Source organism: Populus euphratica, unplaced genomic scaffold (genome assembly GCF_000495115.2).
Source record: "Populus euphratica unplaced genomic scaffold, PopEup_1.0 scaffold140.1, whole genome shotgun sequence".
Lineage (NCBI taxonomy): Eukaryota > Viridiplantae > Streptophyta > Magnoliopsida > Malpighiales > Salicaceae > Populus > Populus euphratica.
The window spans coordinates 216,451-235,877 of NW_011500028.1; the positions used below are offsets into that span (position 1 = coordinate 216,451).

The window sequence follows — 19,427 nt, forward strand, 5'->3', positions numbered from 1 at the left end:
TTGCCTTCTTTTAAGGAATGTCTCCATAAACAAGCTCATGCTTTAAACAGTTTCCAAAGGCTCAATCACAACCCATACTCGCAAACATACAACCTTGGTTGGGGAAATCACCTAAATTTTAGTTGGAAGAGTAATAACAATAATGTATAAACTTCATAGCCACCATTTCAAGCACACCATAATTTCTAAAATTCTCATAAATATACACCTCCTTATGCTCCACCTCCTAAAAGAAATCTTGAGGAAATATTGTATGCATTCATTGAAAAGTAAGGGACAATCAACATTCAATTTGCTCAAAGCATAACAGATTTTAAAGATACTCTTACAAGATTGACATCTGCTCTTAATTTTCAAAATAAATGTAAGTTTTTATCTCAACCACAACAAAATCCCAATGTGCAATACAATGTAAATACAAGTAGTTTCGGAGGCCAACACATTAATCAAGTTAAATCAGTTATCACTCTTCACAGTGGTGAGGTTACTGAAAAATTCACTCTTGAACCTTGTGAGAAAGATGATAAGTTAATCTCTAAGGGTAAGGAAGGGGTTGAATCTGAACATTACAAAAAAAAAAACTGATTTCCCGTCAACACTTCCATTCCTTCATGTCATGACCAAACAAAGGAAAGTCAATCATAACTCTGAAATCTTTAAAAATTTCAAACAATTAAGGATCAATATATCTTTTTTGAATGCTATTAAACAGGTACCTTCTTATGCTAAATTTTTAAAAGATCTGTGCACTGTGAAAAGAAAATTGAATGTGAAAAAGAAAGCCTTTTTAACCGAACAAGTAAGTGTCATTCTTTAGAACAATAATGCGTTTAAATATAAAGAAGTTGGTTGTTTTACAATTTTTTATTTTATTGGAAAACATAAAATTGAAAGAGTCTTACTTGATCTTGGAGCTAGTGTGAATTTACTTCAATATTCAGTTTTTCAGAGTCTCAATCTAGGTGAGTTAAAACCAACTTATGTAACTCTCTTACTTGCTGATAGATTTATAAAAGTACCTAAAGGAATAGTTGAAGATATGTTAGTACAAGTTGATAAATTTATTTATCCTGTGAATTTTATTATCTTGGACACACAACCTGTTAAAGTATATAATTCATTTCTTGTTATTTTAGGATGTTCATTTCTCGCAACTTCTAATGCACTGATTAATTATAGGAATGGAGTAATGAAGCTATCATTTGAAAACATGACATTGGAGATCAATATTTTCAACATTTGCAAGCCTGGAGATGATAATGATTTACAATAAGTATATCATATTGAAGAATTAATTTATGATCAATTTGAATCTACCTTGAGTAAAACTGAGTTGATGAATCTGAAAAATTACAAATAATTTATTCTCATAAAAAAATCAAGGATAAGAAAGGCACTAAAAATATTGATACAAATCATTTGTCAAAATTAATAATATATTCAACTTCTAACATCCCACTAATCGATTATTACTTTTCTGATAAATCCTTACTTTCTCTTAGTCCAATACCTTGGTTTGCTAATCATATCAAAAAAAAATTTCTTCAGGAGATTTTCCAGCTCATTGGAGTACCCAAGACAAAAAAAAGTTTTTGAATGAAGTGAATAACTTTTATTGGGATGACACTTACTTATTCAAACATTGTCCTGATCAAATATTTAAAGATGCATTCCCGAAAAAAAGGTAAGTAGTGTCATTAAATTTTGTCATTCTGAGGCATGTGAAGGTCATTTCTCATCAAAGAAGACAACTATAAAAATCTTACAAAATGGATTTTATTGACCTACCATGTTCAAGGACACGCATATATTTTGTAAAACTTGTGAAAATTGTCAACAAGTTGATACTAGTAAAAAAGTTTTACTTTATAATTCTTGACTCTATTTATTTCCTAAAAAGCTAAGATCAAGATGGAGTGGTCCATTTATTAAGAAACTTGTATCCTTATGGGGCCTTTGATAATGAGAATCCAAATAATGACAATGTTTTTAAGGTAAATAGATATCGTTTAAAAGCTTACCTTGATAATTTTTCTAGTAAAAATGAACCCATTGGTTTGAATGATCCTGTAGATAAAGGTTAATTATTTTGTTTTTCTCATTTTATTTTTGTGTTTTTTTATGTGTGACTCTTGTTTTTCTAGTCTCTCTCACCCCGATTAAATGGTGGATAATAGTACTTCGTGACTCTTAAGTCGATTCTTTCAGTTTCTCATAATAACTAATATTTGTATATATATTTATATAATTCTTTACTCTTTCTCCCTTCTTTAAATCTTTTCTCCAATTTTCATTTGAAAATGGACACCACTCTTGAAATATTGAAAAAGTATTTTCTCACTCTGCCTTAAAATACGATTATAAAAATTTACCGTGCTAGGTGTGTAAGATTGAGGTTATTGATGAACCATGAAATTCCTGAAGATATTCACTGGATGATTGAATGAAAGGTTTGATTATCATGTGAGTCTTCCAATTCTTTTATTTCATACATATCAAGGATAGGTAAAAGCACTTTTTTGCAAAAAACATCATGCAAAACGATTGAAAGTTTATCATCAATGTGCTAGACTTCTAATGCACAATATCATTCTTTAAAAATGGTATTTATAAACCGTGAAGATAAAGTATAATTCATTAAGGATGGTCTGAGTAAGGAGTCTTTAAATAATCTTCTATTAACTCTTGAGATGCATCCTAGTAAAGATATGCATCGTATAATTCATGATTTATGCCTTATTTTCATAAAGAACATGATCAACTTAGTCTTGGGAATCTAACTATAAAAGATCTTATTTGCTAGTTTTTAAAAAATTAGATGGGAAGCCTATCCTCGACCCATAGAGGGCGTTTAAGCCGTTCTTGGAAGTTAAAGCAAGGGAAGATGTGAGTCATAATCACAACTATGATTTAAGCCTTAGTTTGTAAGAACGTGTTTCTTTTGGTTTTATTAATAGCATAACATTTATGTTTTGTTATTTTTTATATTTGTTTAAGTGTGTTTCATGCTTTTCAATAGTCGTTGTTTTAGGTGATGTCTTTTATACTCTATCTTTCTACCTTATGACATTGAGGGCAATGTCTCATTTTTGTTGAGAGGAAGGATAGTAGTTGATATTAAAAAAAAAAACTAACTGCATTTTCTATTTCATATACCATTTGCAAAAACTGTTGTTACTAGGATGGCAGAGTAAAGGAGTTTTTTTGTTAAAGTGACCCTTAAGACGCATCTTAGTAAACATTCTTAATAAGGTCTATCAAAATATTTCTTGAAATATTCAGATTTACAAACTCTCGTATTTTTATCACTTAATTCTGCTCATATACTCATTTAACAAGTATTTTTAAACCTTTATTTTCACACACACAACTTTAACATATGATTATAATATATATATATATTTAAAAAAAATAGAAACAAAAAGAAGATAATAATCTCAACCCAAGGAAGTTAACCTTAAACATTAGAATAAAATTATTTTTTCGTCCAAGTAAAGCCCCATAATTATGTGTTGATATGCATAAAAAAATTTATTAATATCTTGGTAAAGAGGTATTGAGCAGATATATAAATTTAATGAGAGTTTGTTTATCTGAATAGATTAATGGAAGTTGAATAATGAATGTCTTGCTTTGTGGAACTTGTAAATTGGTTTTTCTATTTTAATGCTTTGATTACTAGGGACTAGTAATAAGCTGGATGGGGGGTATGATTAGTACTTAAAAGTATATTTTTATCAAGATTTTATATCAGTATTTTTCACTTGAAGTATCAATAACTATTTAACTAAAGCATGTTTTATAATAACAAACCTGATACTATAAGATACCTTTAATTTATGGTAAATATTCATCTTAAATGCAGGTCTATCAAATAAATCAAATGATTGATTGATGAGTTTAACTACTAAAATTGAGAAGACAAAGAGAGGGTGAAGCTTAGAAAAGAGATGTTGGTTCAGTTCAAACTAAAATATTATTCAGTCATTGGGTCATATCTGAAGCTGTAGAACTTGGATTTGGATCTACTCTACATGGATGAAAAGCTAAGACATGGGCTTAAAACATTTATAGGAATGCAAGACTCAATTTTGCTATTTAGAAGTCTAAATCTAAGCAACAACGGAGAAGTCCGAAACTGTCATGCAGCCTAGACAATATTCAGTGCTCATCCCATATCTTGAGTTCTAGAAGTTCAAATGATCTTAATTTTTTTTTGTTGGAAACCTAAGACAATTTCCTAGAACTTTTATGGATTAAGTTTGTTCAAATTCTAATGTTAGCGATGACATTTTATTTAAACAAAAAGATAAAGATTGTCACCAAGTTAAGTTGTGGCCACCCACTTAATAATTAGTTAATAAATCAATAGTTTTCAATTTTGACCTATAAAAGGAGGCATTTGTCATGCATTTAGGCATCTTGGTTTTCAAATCAAGATCATGTTCTTATTCTTATTCGAAAAAAGATAAAGATTGTCACCAAGTTAAGTTGTGGCCACCCACTTAATAATTAGTTAATAAATCAATAGTTTTCAATTTTGACCTATAAAAGGAGGCATTTGTCATGCATTTAGGCATCTTGGTTTTCAAATCAAGATCATGTTCTTATTCTTATTCGTTCTCTTTATATTTTTGTAATGTTTAAGTTCTGCTTTCATTAATCTTTTGTTTATGCTTTTCATTTCCTTCAATTTACTTAGTTAACTTATATCTTATTTATGTTCTTATCTTGTTTATTTATGTTTCTCTTCTTCATTATGTTTAGCTAAGTTTATCATGTCAAGGTGAAAAGGGTACACTAATGGTGTAAGAATAAGTATAATATAAACTCAACATGAACTTTAATGTTTGATACTAACATGTTTTGTATTTGTTATCTAGTTCACTTTTAATACTTTACTTGTTAAATATTAATCTAAATTTATGTTGTATAACACTTGGTACAACAAATACTTAGCACTTTCATAATTCAACTGTATGGTATAACCTACACATGTGTTATGAAAGAAACTTGATTTGTTGTTAATATAAGTTATAATCATGAATACCTGACAACATTTACTAACAACATTTACAAGTATTAATATTATTCAAATAAGATAACTAGTGTAATCATGTTAACCATTTATAATCCGATTGGAACCTTTTTTGTGTGTAGTTTTCAGTTGAGCAATAAAAAGAGTTTATACTATACTTGTTTGAAATACCATTAGTGGATCCTCTAACCTTGACATTTGTTTTTATTATTTAATCTTTACATTAATCTTACATCTCAAAGTCCTCTTATTGTTGTTGTTGTTGTTGTTGTTGTTTTATTGTTGTTTTGTTATTGTTATTGTTGTTGTTATAATTTATATAATTAACCTTCTTGTAATTCGACCCCGGTCTTGCTGGGTTATTTATTACTTCAACACTCTTGCACTTGAGAAAAAATATCAATCTTTTAGTTATGTCACTACTTTCTCTCTAAATTGAGGAAATCTTTGTGTTAGGTTATTAAATCTTCACACTTTAAAGCTCATTTATCAATCTTTTCCTCACCTCTTTCTCTCTTTCTCTCTTTTCCCCACTTCCTCTTTTCTTTTCTAGTAGATTTTTAGACGGGTATTTATAGGGTTTTAAGCTAAGATTTTTATGGATTTAATTAAAAATTAATTATCATTCATCAAAGTTTGGCCCTCTGATTAAAATGGAAGGGTTTTGAGTGCATTTTACAGTTATGATGAGAGTAGTTGATTATTGTAGAGAGGTTGTTTCTCAATTAAATGAAGGTGGTTACAATCCTAGATTTAGTTAGAAATGCCACATTCATTCGCCTAAGATATCTACTCAATCAACCAAAATTGTCAAAAAATAAGTTAAACAGTGGTTGAACGATATGTCATTCACCCCCTTCATTAATCTAAGTGACGCGTCCTTTATATTAAACCTAAAAGTTAGGGTTTTTAATTTGAGATTTAACAAACTTCAATTTAGTTTATATTCTTTCAATTGCTTTTTATTGTACCAATAATTGCATCCCAACTTTTAATTTGATGCAATTTCACTCATTCCAAACCAATTATCAACCCCGAAGTTCAACACCTTTTTCATCCTGATCATTAGTTTCTGATTTGTGTATTTCAGTTTTCAATTGACCTTCAACTTTTAGTTTTTTTTAATTTGGCCCATGATTTCACCTATTGCTACCCTTGAAATTACGCACTACTTACAAATTGGTTATTGGTCTTGAAAATCTATAATTAGATCTTTAATTTGCCTTAAAACTTTAATATGTATGCAATTAAGCCCTTGATTTCACCAAATTAACCCTTCAAAATACAATTTAACCCCTAGGCTTTAATTTCTTCAAATTAAAACCTAAATTGACTTCAAAAAATTATTTTTTATTGCAATTAAGCCCTTAATAAATTAAATTAAACCCTAAAAAATTTTAATCGAGTCTTTAAACATTCAATTTTGAATTTTTCTTCTCAAATTGAATTATCCTCATTAAAGGTTTTCATTAGTCAAAATTAAACAGCCAATTTTTCCAACCTTATTTTCCTGCGAAGATAAGGGCTTGGAAACAATCTTGTTTTGAATGCTTTGGTGATAAAAGGAATGAAGAGGATGCACTGATAGGCCAAAATGGCTAAGCAGTCAGCAGTAAGCAGCACCATCCTACTTCCATTAAGAAGCAAGCCTATTATTAATAACTTGGAATTCTCATCTTCAAACTTTCGGCTTGAAGTGGTAACTTTTTCCTTGTGAGGAAGAAGAAATGGTCCTGGTGTTTCCATCTAGAGAGTGAAGCTGGTGAGTCACGTTTCTTTACTTATCAGATACAGTTCCCTCCACCGGAAACAAATCTAGTGGGACTGATGACTTGACTATGAGGTTTCTACGCGGTTTGTTGTCTTTCAAACTTCAAAAAAAAACAAAACATTCCAAGTCTTATTCCACTGCTTAATGTCATTATTCCAAGTCAACTGAAGTAGTAGCTCAAGTCCATGCAAGGAATCAAACCTGCCTCTCCCTAGCCCACTGGTTTTTCGACCTTCCACCACTAGCCATAGACTAAAACACACCATATTACTGCAGCGTGGGAGCACTTACTCCTATATACTTTTACAGCTGGGAACAAGAAAACCAGAGGAAAACCATACTCAACTACTGATGGCTGAACTTAGATTACTACTATTTTCCCTCTCCATCCTCTTCTCCTCTTCCTTGTGCTGTCCAGATGATCAGAAACTAGCCCTTCTCCACTTCAAATCCTCCCTCTTGGACAGTATTAACTCTTCTACACAATATTCCCTCTCCAGCCTGGATTCGTGGGATGCTAGCTCAGATTGTTGCCACTGGGATTTGGTCACTTGTAGTTCTCGGTCAAATTCTAGAAAAGTAGTTGCCCTCCACCTTAACTCTCTGGTTTTAGCTGAGCAACCCATACCAATTCCTTCCATGGCTTTATCTCCTCTCTCTCTCATCAAAAGCTTGATGTTGCTTGATATATCCTCAAATTATATCGTAGGTGAGATCCCACCCGGTGTGTTTTCCAATCTCAGCAAGCTGGTTCACCTCGACATGATGCAAAATAACTTCAGTGGATCCATTCCTCCACATATTTTCCATTTGAGGTATCTACAGTATCTTGATATGAGTAGCAATTTACTCAATGGGGCTATAAGCAAAGAAGTGGGCTCTCTTCTCAACTTGGGAGTGTTGAAGTTGGATGATAATTCTCTGGGGGGGTATATTCCTGAAGAGATCGGAAACCTTACGAAGTTACAGCAGTTGAATCTTCGCAGCAACAATTTCTTTGGTATGATTCCATCTTCAGTTCTCTTCCTGAAGGAGCTGGAAATATTGGAGTTGAGGGACAATTCTTTATCCATGGAGATTCCTAAAGATATTGGTGATTTAACCAACTTGACCACTCTGGCCTTGAGCGGTAACAGGCTGACTGGTGGAATCACATCATCCATACAGAAGCTTCACAAGTTAGAAACACTCAGATTGGAAAACAACGTACTATCTGGAGGAATCCCAACTTGGTTGTTTGACATCAAAAGTCTAAAGGATCTGTTTCTTGGAGGGAATAATCTGACTTGGAATAACACTGTAAACTTGGAGCCCAAGTGTATGCTAGCTCAGTTATCTCTGAGTTCATGCCGTCTCGCGGGGAGAATCCCAGACTGGATTTCTACACAGAAGGATCTTGTTTTCCTGGATTTAAGCAAGAATAAGCTAGAAGGACCATTCCCGGAATGGGTTGCTGAAATGGACATAGGCAGCATATTTCTGTCAGACAACAATCTTACAGGTTCACTTCCACCTCGTCTCTTTCGGTCTGAAAGTTTGTCAGTCCTAGCCTTATCGAGGAATAGCTTCTCCGGAGAGTTGCCAAGTAACATTGGAGATGCCATTAAAGTCATGATTCTTGTGTTCTCTGGAAACAACTTTTCAGGACAGATTCCAGAGTCCATCTCGAAGATTTATCGCCTCCTTCTTTTGGATTTATCAGGAAACAGGTTTTCGGGGAACATTCCAGATTTTAGGCCCAATGCATTACTCGCTTACATCGATTTATCTTACAATGAGTTCTCGGGTGAAATTCCAGTGATCTTTTCTCAAGAAACCAGGATACTTTCATTAGGAAAAAACATGTTCTCAGGAAAACTACCCAGTAACCTGACAGATTTGAACAACCTTGAACACCTTGACCTCCATGACAACAGAATTGCAGGAGAACTGCCGATGTCTCTCTCTCAAATGTCCACTCTTCAAGTCCTGAACTTACGTAACAACAACCTCGAAGGTTCAATCCCCAGCAACTTAACCAACCTCACTAGCCTCCGAATTCTAGATGTCTCAAACAACAATCTCAGTGGTGAAATACCGGCCAAGATGGGGAATCTGGTTGGAATGATAGATACACCCAATACTTTCAGATCAGTCTCAGATATGTTCACCTTCCCCATCGAGTTCAGTGACTTGATAGTTAATTGGAAGAAGTCGAAACAAGGTCTCTCAAGCCACAGCCTTGAAATCTACTCTTTGCTAGACTTGTCAAAGAACCAGCTTTCTGGCCAACTCCCAGCTTCATTAGGTCACCTAAAGGGTCTGAAGCTACTGAACATCTCATATAACCACCTCTCTGGCAAGATACCAGCAACTTACGGCAATCTAGAGAGTCTAGAGAGCCTGGACTTGTCACATAACAGACTATCCGGTTCCATTCCAAGAACACTATCAAAACTTCAAGAACTTACAACTTTGGATGTAAGTAACAACAAACTCGAGGGTCAGATTCCAGTGGGTGGCCAAATGGACACGATGAATGATCCAAATTCATATGCCAACAACAGTGGGCTATGTGGTTTTCAAATTCAACTACCATGTCCACCAGAGCAGCCACAAGTAAACCAACCAGAAGCAGATGACTCATGGTTTTCTTGGCAAGGTGCAGGGATTGGATATTCAGTAGGCTTTTTTGCAACAATAACAATCATACTTGTCTCTGGCTGTATAAGGTTACCACCTCAAAATCGCCACCGACCACACAGAAGGCAACGGGTTTAGGTTTGGCTACTGACTGTTGGCAAGGGATCAATGGTAACAAGTATACTTTATTTTTCAGAACAAGTACCTTGTGCTCCGAGTCTAGTTAGAAGTGTCACAAGCTGAAATTGCAAGAATATTTCAATTGGGCATGCCATTTCTAAATGAACTGTTCTATAGTTTGTTTACACTCTGCAAGTCTCTGAAGTTCATTTAGCCTTTTTAGTGGTTTAGAATGGCAACAAACGCACCATTTCCCACCTATTTTACTCTGTGGACCAGTTACACTACTAATCTGCACTTGAGGAAACGTATGTTTGAATCATAAACATCACATGCAAACGATGTAATAGTAAAAAATATATATATATCTGATAAGAAACAACACAGAGAGCAGTATTGACCCACTCTAACAACACTCCCGTAATTTTCACGTGAAGGAAGTAGCGTATATCATGCAGAAACATGCTACAATAGTATTAATAGTTTTATGACAGCTATTGAGGGAATCATGAATCTAGCATGATGATAAGTGTCCAATCTCGTAAAAGAAGTGACTTAACAGGAGTTAGATTGTGAACTTATATGTAATTTCATATTTGCTAAATGAATGAGCCATTACACCGTAAAAGAATTGAAAGAGAGACAATATTTTCCCATTTCATATAAAGTATATATTGAAGTCTCTCTTGGATATCTTTTGATTTGAGAGTTGATTCAGCGGAATTGAAGTAAATGGGAACCTGATCTAACTCCACTGCAGATTCTCCCAGAGGAGCCACAAATTCTTTTCATCTTTCTCTTGTGATTGTTGTAGTCACTACAGAAGCTTGAAAAAGAAGGATGTTGTTAAATAGATGTCAAAGAATTGTACAAGCACAGCCTCTATTGCTCTGACCTTCACTGTCACTATCTTCTGTTTCGCTGGTTAAAAGGGAAAAAACAGGTTCAAAGAAATATTATAAGGTTGGGAACAATCCAGGTATAAAATTTATTGGTTATAAACAATCCATAAAAGTAGAATTCAAGAAAATGCTACAAGTGGCATTGACATGTTAGATAAGCAACATTCTAGTGTGTTGTTTAGGGCCACAAGTACGTTGCAGCACACATTGTAAAAACGCAGATTTTCTATTTGATTAGAGCAGCTAATGCGATGAGCAATTGCACATGCTTCAGGGGACTGGGAACTCATTTCTCCCACAAAATGATGATGACTAGATATATCTCAAGCCAGTGATTTGTTTTCGTTTTCAGGATTTTTTCTTGGAAATCTTTGCCATCGTTTGATGCAAGTTGGATGGCTTGAAATCATTTGATCAAGCCAATCTTCTGTACAGTTAATTTGCAAGCACTAAATGATTAAATTGAGGATTTAAACCTGGAAAGATAGAAGTTACATGTCAGAATCCCTTAGAACAAGTCGAAATACATATCACTATAACTCTAAACAGAAAGCATGCATCATCAGATGAGTGCAAAATCAAATGCTATCCTCGCATCCCTACTCAGGGAGGGAGTAGTAGACAGACAGAAATTACGAATCTATAAGAGAGACAAGATTGTACTGAACACGATAAGCTACTGAATATCCGTTTCTGTTAAGCCAGTTTCTTAAATATACCACGAAGACCAGCAACGGATTTTCCGTTCTTTAAGATATCACAAGGGAGGAGTCTAATACATCCATCTCTATTCTATTCATATGTTCCTTGGAAAACATTAGCCCATCCCAATTTTCCCAACCAAAAGTATGATGCCATTGTCCTCGTTTTATATACAGATCAACGTAATAGCATTGTTTCCCACCAATCAAAGCTCATTGTTTCTAACAATTCTAACCAGAAAGCTTAGCCACCACAGGAAATGCAGCCTTAAGATGGAACTTCCCTCCCTTACCCTAGAAGAAGCTTCTTTGCACAATATTTAAAACCAGTAGAACAACAATATGCTATAGCTGAAAGGACTGGAAGTGCTATAGTCAATCAGTGAGAAAATTAACAAAATTTAATGAAACCATTCTTTCTTGTCCATCCTTAAATCCATCAGCTTCATCAATTACACTTATACAGAAATACGTTTGTTTTGTATAGCAAAAATGTCGATGGAGATAATAGAGACCACAAAAAAGTACAAACCTGGACTCAAATTCTCTGATCTCAACAAGTTCCTTCCCTAAGAAATCCATCCACCGCACTTTCTTCTTATTTACCTCTTTCGAATCAAAATCTGCCTTTTTGAGACTACTTTTGAGGCCATTCTGAGCCTGTGATTGTTTCCCATCAACACCTACACTCCCTTCTTTCACATCAACGGAATCATTCAGCACATGATCACCATCACAGGAGGCATCAACAACTGATATAACTGCAGTTGAAGGAACATGAGGGCTGTTTTCCAATTTCAGTGGTACTGGTCCGTATATTCTAGGAGAGGGCTTGCAGAAGCAAATGAAAGGACAATGGATCTTGCAAAACAAGACCCTCATGAACAAATATTTTCTTGATCGTCAATCAAACTACAAAAGAATTTGCCCATTTCATGACTCCAATTCAAAAGCATGGATCTAAAACTTGAATCTTTCAACCATTGAATTCCTATAATTTGAGAAGTATGAAGAAGGACAAAAAATGGAAAGCAAGCAAACCCAACAAGGTGGTTTGTAAAAGGAACTGTGTTTTAACAGACAAAACTGCTGTCAACTTGGCAAAAAAGTTGTCGGAACAAAATGGACCCCATTGAAGAAAGTAGAAACAAAACAACTTGTAATAACACAGAACCAAATTAAACTCAAAATTGGGTTCTTTTGTTTTGAGTTTAGAGATCGAAAGGAGGGATCAAGTCAAAAACTTTCAAAGAAAGAAGTGGAACCCAGAAAGCAGTTTTGAGTCTTAAGGTATTTGATGATGAATTAGAAGACTCTATAGACTGAAAAAACCTGTCCATCCAGAGTTAAAACACCTCTGTTTCAATGATAGAAAAAGACAGCACTTGTAATCTTAACAAGACAGGACAAAATTATGGAATATTACTATTGCAAGAAATGACAATCCTAGCCTCTATCATTTCACCTCAGCATTGTAAACCAGCCATGAAAGGACGAGCAAGAAATCCAGTCAGACATGTAAGAGCAAAAAGAAGGGACAACCTTAGAGAGACTAGGATTTGGAAGATAAAAACCAACTGCCAAGTATTCTTGTATTCTATAATGTAACCGTTAGGCCCTCCAAAATCCAAAAAAAGGGATTTTATTATTAACTGCCTTAAATACTTTATTTTGCATGCAGGAGGAATATTATCACGGTACAGAAAAGATGAAAAATAACATAAATAATAAGAGGATATATCTATTTTTATATTTCTTGTTTTGAAAATAAAATTTATTCCAAAATTAATTTTTAAATAAATCTATTATTTTATTTCTTTATCTTTATTTCTTCAATGAGATATATTTTTATCTTCTTCTTTTTTAATTTTCTATATTAAAACACTAACAAACACAACCTATACTTTTAAAATCTCTTTCATTTCAATTTTGTGGGTCTCAAGGGCAACATTTTAACTTATTGTGAAAGAGAATATTCAAAGAATCTGCATGCATTTTTGGTATTATGTTTGAAACTATATTTGTATATGTTTTAAAAGTGTATTTGGCTTGAAAAAAAATTAAATTTATACTTATTTTTAAATGTTTTTTAATGCTTATGATGAAGTGTCATTGTCAAAAATTAAAAAAGATATAAAAAAATTATTTTATTATATTTTTAAATAAAAAACATAACGCATCTTAATACCAAATACAATGAATTACATATAGCAAGCAAGTAGTTGTATTCAAATAAGTTACCTTAAATGTAGAAGCACCATTAGCCAAGATAATTCTCCCATGGTTTGCCTAATAGGCAATTAAGCATCCCACTAGGTTATGACTTTCCTCCTTATCCAATGATTAGGCATCAAAGTTTCCAAGTTGACTCACATGTTGATTCGGATTTATTCTAATGATATGGAATTAGGTTTTCTGAGGAATTTTAGAAGATTTAATCCAAAGCAAAGCTAGTGGTTGTGTTTTCCCCTCGATTTGCTCTCCTCTTTATTCTTTCCCTTGTTGCCTCCTCGATTTTAGCAGGCACAAAAGTACTCTTGGGTAAACTGTGATTTGCTTCCTATTTTTTATTATTTTACAAGTTGGTCCTTTTGGTTTTGAAAATCATAAGCTAATCCCTTGATCTATGTTAATTGTTAAATTTAAAAAAAAAAATGTGTAAACAATCTTTTCTATGTGCATCTTTGATCTTATCTATGGTATGTGAGGTTGCAAATCTTGATTAGGAATGAAGAATATTTTAGAAAAAATAATTAAATTGTCAAAAGAAATCCAACAAAAAATTTCAATTTTGAACCCTTAATATCATTTTTTTAGAAAAATAAAATGAATTAAGTTATCATTTCACTGAAAAAAACTTAGCTATTGATAAAGACATCATACAAACATCACAAATTAAATATATTTAATTTTTAATTTTTATTAACATCTAAATTCAAAATAACATGAATAGATGAAAGATATGTTCAATGATGCAATGTATAACATTATCAAAAGTATTTAATAACATAAATATCATTAATTTATAAGTCTTAGTAGTGAGTTATTGAGATCCCTATTTATTTTTGCATTTTAAAAGCGTTTCTAAAAAAATTTATTTTTTTAATTTTTGTTTTAAATTAATATTTTTAGTGTTTTTAGATCATTTTAATGCACTGATATCAAAAATATTTTTTAAAAAAATAAAAAATATATAATATTTAGATACATTTCTAAATGAAAAAATTATTTAAAAAACAATCGCAACTATATTTTCAAATAAATTCTAGAGGATTTAGAGACTGTGTTTCAAAAGTATTTTTAAAAAAAATAAAAAAAAATATTTTTTCTTTATTTTAAATTAATTTTTTAGTATTTTTATATCATTTTGATGTATAAATATTAAAAATAAATAAAAAAATATTATTTTAATATATTTTTAAATAAAAACACTTGAAAAACAATTATAGGAATATTAAACCGAAAAAAGTATCATGCATCCAAGGTAACATGATAAGAATTAGGTAAAGACACTCATTTTAAAGATGTGCCACACGTTAACCTGCCAAAAGAGCGGACCCATCAATCGAAATTCGAAGGCTAGACATTTGGAAACCACATGATTATTAGAGAAGCCAATCAAAGGCAGTCATATGATGCAAGGAAAAATCACGAAAGCCAAGGTAAAAAGTTTGTGACATGAACTTCATGGATGTCACTTTCATCTCCCTTTCTTTGTTTTTTTAGGGACAGAAGCATGCCCATATGTGTTTGCTTTTGTCAGAGTTCAGCATCAGAAACTCTTAATCACAGACAAATTTACAAGCAGGTAGCAGGGATTTATATGGATATGATGAAATGGATTCTAACAGCAAACACAGCAACTCCTTTCTCCAGTAATACATATATAGAATTTGAAAGCCTCTAATTTTCAAGTTGAACTAATAAGATATTACCGATGCAATCAATTAATGTCAAATCAGGTTCATAGTGACCCATTGTTGCATCGAAGGACCTCTCCAATCAGCCAGTGGCTATAATAGAACTAACCATTTTGTTGTCCGTTTGAATGTGTCCAGACATGATGCTCTTTCAAGGTAAAACAAGTGACAACCATCAGGCCTGCTAACGACCGGCGAAGTACACGAACTCTTTGCTCAAGAAGCCCATCATAAAAAGAGTAAAGGCTGGATGCTAACCAATATTCCCGGGTTTGATATAAAATATCAAAATATCAAGCTCAAATTTGATAAGTTTAATTTATTTTCAAACCCAATGTTATTTAGCTAAATTTTGTGTCTAAGTATTTATCAGTCTGGTATTTTATCAAACCTAATATTTTTAGAGTCAACTACATGTTGAGCTGATATATTTATGGATCTGGAAAGATATCAACCCAACATCTTTGAAGTCAATTGCACGCTTAGTTCATGTGCCTATGAATCTTGTAAGATACCAAACCCAATACTATTTGATTCAAGTACACACTTAGCCCAAGTATCTGTGAGTATAGAAATGTATCTAACCCAATAATCTTGAATTCAACTACATGTTGCACCCGAATACCCATGAATCTAACAAGATGTCAAATCCAATACCCTTGAGCTCAATTATATGCTTAGTCCAAGTGCCTATAGATCTGACAGGTTACCGAACTCAATACCCTTAAGCTCGGCTACGCACTTAACCCAAATGCTTGTGAGTTTGATAAGATGTCATACCTAACATTCTTAGACTCAAATATATACTTAGCGCTTAGTCCAAGTGCCTATAGATCTGACAAGTTACCGAACTCAATACCTTTAAGCTCGGCTACGCACTTAACCCAAGTTTCTACAAGTCTAGCAATGTGCCTGACCCAATACCCATAGAATTAGCTATGCATTGAACCTCGGTACTTATGGGTCTGACACAATACTTTTGAACTCAACAGCATGCTAAGTCCAAATGCATACGAGTCTGGTAAGACACCAAACCCAACATCCCTAGATTTGGCATCAATCTAGGTCCAAATATATCTTGAATTGAAAGTCTTTGTAAGTCTCATACCAGGTCACAAGACTATCGACTATTCTATAGTTCACGACATAAAATGTTAAGGATCTAGGATAGTCTTGTCCTCACCATCCATACATCATATTCTAGACATTTCCAGTCACCTATGTCATCACCACCAGTCTCATGATAAGGATTTAATACTTCAATAGACATTGTAATTGTAACTCTTTTCAAGGTAGATATAAAAAAACTACTTGCTTCATCATTTTACATATTATCTTATCTTTGGAGCCCTACTTTTTAAGTACTTCAACCATAAATGACAGAAGAAGATATGTAGCCTATTATGTAACCAAACTTTACCAAAGTGTGACGTTCAAACAATGGAGCAAGATATGAGAAATAAGATCAGCATGACTAACAGGAGTAGAGAATGCAAATAGATGAAGCCATCTTCATGTGTGATAGAGATTAGAAGAATAGAGTTGAATTTGCCAAGATTCACAAGTGGAGAAGACAGATCAATTGAGTGTTATCTTCTCATTAATTAATCTATCAATCTATACAAGTTCTCATAAAGACTGAGAAATTAGTGAGCAGATCCTTCGGGAGTTGTATCCATTTCTGAATCGAAAGAAAAACATAGGTTTTTATCTTGGCTTTGTATGACAGGAGTTGTGATAGATGAGTTCACCTCATTCCGGCCACCATGTGAGTCATAACTAGCATTGGAAATATTGTTCAGCTCACTCTGCAAATCAATTCAAAAAAAAAAATGAAATCACAATCAGAATTTGCATAACTAGTCAGGAAATAACATAGCCTTCCCAAAACATGTTTGCAGCTTCAACTAAAGGCCATGCCTTCCCAGCAGTTGATTGCCTTTCCAGCATTCAGACAGTACTTGGAGCATAAGATCATGCTCCCACCCACTATGTTAAATATGACTTCTGTTCCAAAGTAGCATTGAAAAAGTTGTACTTTCTGGTATCGCTAGAGCATTTTCTATTGATCTTCTCAAGAGATGGGATAGCCTCAATTATATTGTCAATGGCACCTTCCCCTTAGTTATTTTCCAATTCGTTCAATGCAGCAGTTAAAAACAGATAGCATGGCTACCTGTGAATATCGTAAGACAAGATTGGGTCTTGAACAGTCTACAATCTTCAGGATTTTGGCAAAGAAGAAAAGAGTCGGATATTTATATGTAAAGCACAGGTCAACAGAATTTAAATCAGCAACAGATTGCAGCTGGTAAGAAACAGGCATTAAAGAAAACAAATTGGTAGAAGAGCATTTAATATATCAGTTTCTCCGCACTGGTTTTATCATCATTCACAATCTTCACACCTTTGTAAATTTAAAACTTTTACAAAAGGTTTGATGGACTCCTAAGATAAAACAAAACAGAACGAGATGGAATGCTTGAGCAGCAAACCTACCTTTACGATGCAATAAACACTGAGAGAAGAATATTTAATGAAGAGTTACTTCCATGTTTAGCAATCATAATACCAAAGATGAGAAACATGTTTCAAATGAATGAATGCCAAGAGCTTTTCCTGAATTGTGAAGAGAAGGATTGTAAGTAAAAATTTCATAACAAAACCTGCAGATAAGTAGAAATGTCTTCTGGTGTCACCATCATTCCACCTTGCTGCTTCACTGCCATCCAGTTACTCAGTTTCTCCTGAAGAAAACAAATGGTAATGTATGAGTGGATGGTCTTCATGAACATCAAACGCATGTTCTATTTTCCAAAGGGTTGAATAAAGCTAATAATGGAGATGCCAGCAATCATGCACATGATTGCACCACTCTTATGCAGCTTATCATGATAATCCCATGATATATAGAGGAGACTTGAGAAATCCAGTTGAGCAATTTCAGCCCTAGAAAATAATTACCACTAGCTTTACTAAAACAGTGTCAACAAAAATGGGAACCAAACGATGCAGTCCAACAAATATCTAGTGCTTCCTTGTTTGTTTCAGCAATAACCCAATCTGCTTATATTAACAGAAATGGCAGCGCCAAAGCTAAGGTTAAATAACTACGACTAAGCAACATAATTAAGTGCGTGCATGCAAATACGGTCAAATTTATCAAATAGCTAATGGACCCTAGTCGAATAAACATAGAACAGAATTGTCAGAACCAGTTTAATCACTACATTTTTCCATCATTTTGCTGCTATCAATCTCAGATTCAACCAATTTAATGCAATTACTTCACTCCTCGGATAAGAGAGCGATCAAGAGAGCAAAGAACTACCATTTGTAATTTTCAATAAGATTTTCAGCATCCAACAATCATAAAAATAAACGCTTGGAAATCTTTTTTTGCTATTTGATCATTGAAACCCAGAAAATGAACAAAATGTGATAATTAGGAGTCTTCTCCTTGTACCAAATACGGTCTTTAACTAAGAACATTCAAATCCCATTACTTTTCCAAACTTGCCCATAGCTTCAGACTTCCAAAATGACACCAAGCATTCAATAATCCATAAGAGGCCAAAAGAAAAGAAAGAAAGAAAGAAAGAAAAACATCGTTCATGAAAGAAAGAAAAACATCGTTCATATCATTCAGTAAACACGGTACTCAATCAATTCACTCAAGTTAAAACAACAAATCAGTAAACTTGATATGAGGTTAAACCAAAACCAACAACTATGATAATTCATATCACATACGTTCCAAAAAGCATGATAATCGTAACCAATTATACATTAAAGATCAAAACTTTCAACAACAAACACACCATCTACCCTCAAAAGTAGAATCAAAACAATCAAACCCCAAAGGGGTTTTCACAAATTCAATAAAGATGAGTCGTGCCATACCAAAACAAGAAAAAGAAAAGAAATTGAACAAAAAGAAAAAAGAAAGAAACTTTTAGTGGTCTCACGAGAGCATGTCTTTGTCCAGCTTCAAAAGAAAGCTTGTTATGACTGATTGCTTGAGAGTATAATTGAGAGAGTTCATTAGCAGAATTTCTAAACGCTGAATACAAAACTTTGTCACTCTCATCTACTATCGCTGCGCTACTTTCCACTTTCCTCTTCCTCGCCATAACTTTCGTTTTCCTCCTCTTCTATCTGAGTAATTTTTTTTTTTTCCTTGTGGCTATTTACAATAAATACTCTAATCCTTTTCTTTTATGTCTCCAGTTCTTGTAGTGGCCCACAGAATCCCCACTTTGGTCTCCTATTTGGCCCAAAAAACTACACTGCTCACAGCCACAGATGAATCCATAACTGAAGATGGGACTCTCTAGTTTTCCCAAGTTTGGA

At 33.4% G+C, this 19,427-nt stretch overlaps 3 protein-coding genes across 3 annotated transcripts; 1 reads left to right on the forward strand and 2 right to left on the reverse strand.

The window, feature by feature from the left end:
- The first annotated feature begins 6,711 nt into the window (after positions 1-6,711).
- On the forward strand, positions 6,712-9,810 carry RLP46 (receptor like protein 46). Its single transcript, XM_011049868.1, has one exon. It carries the CDS (start codon positions 7,161-7,163, stop codon positions 9,567-9,569), a length of 2,409 nt encoding a protein of 802 aa, XP_011048170.1. The 5' UTR covers positions 6,712-7,160; the 3' UTR covers positions 9,570-9,810.
- Positions 9,811-9,947: 137 nt separating this feature from the next.
- Positions 9,948-12,726, reverse strand: LOC105142303 (uncharacterized). The gene is made up of 2 exons (XM_011049869.1): positions 11,687-12,726; positions 9,948-10,472 (listed from the first exon to the last, which is right to left on the reverse strand). The coding sequence occupies exons 1-2, from the start codon at positions 12,034-12,036 to the stop codon at positions 10,409-10,411; spliced, it is 414 nt and encodes a 137-aa protein (XP_011048171.1). The 5' UTR covers positions 12,037-12,726; the 3' UTR covers positions 9,948-10,408.
- Positions 12,727-16,558: 3,832 nt separating this feature from the next.
- LOC105142304 (uncharacterized) lies at positions 16,559-19,420 on the reverse strand. The gene is made up of 3 exons (XM_011049870.1): positions 19,043-19,420; positions 17,741-17,821; positions 16,559-16,882 (listed from the first exon to the last, which is right to left on the reverse strand). Exons 1-3 carry the CDS (start codon positions 19,205-19,207, stop codon positions 16,721-16,723), a joined length of 408 nt encoding a protein of 135 aa, XP_011048172.1. The 5' UTR covers positions 19,208-19,420; the 3' UTR covers positions 16,559-16,720.
- Between the last annotated feature and the right edge of the window lie 7 nt (positions 19,421-19,427).

What these genes read in the sequence shown, in the direction of transcription:
- LOC105142303 (XM_011049869.1), bottom strand. Translation starts at nt 12,036, where the DNA reads ATGAGGGTCTTGTTTTGCAAGATCCATTGTCCTTTCATTTGCTTCTGC. An exon ending in ATCAGAGAATTTGAGTCCAG is followed by an intron (nt 10,473 to 11,686) that starts GTTTGTACTTTT and finishes CCTTTTAACCAG; the next exon opens with CGAAACAGAAGATAGTGACA.
- RLP46 (XM_011049868.1), top strand. Translation starts at nt 7,161, where the DNA reads ATGGCTGAACTTAGATTACTACTATTTTCCCTCTCCATCCTCTTCTCC.
- LOC105142304 (XM_011049870.1), bottom strand. Translation starts at nt 19,207, where the DNA reads ATGGCGAGGAAGAGGAAAGTGGAAAGTAGCGCAGCGATAGTAGATGAG. An exon ending in CTGGACAAAGACATGCTCTC is followed by an intron (nt 17,822 to 19,042) that starts GTGAGACCACTA and finishes TGTTTTCTTCAG; the next exon opens with GAGAAACTGAGTAACTGGAT. An exon ending in ACATTTCTACTTATCTGCAG is followed by an intron (nt 16,883 to 17,740) that starts GTTTTGTTATGA and finishes ATTGATTTGCAG; the next exon opens with AGTGAGCTGAACAATATTTC.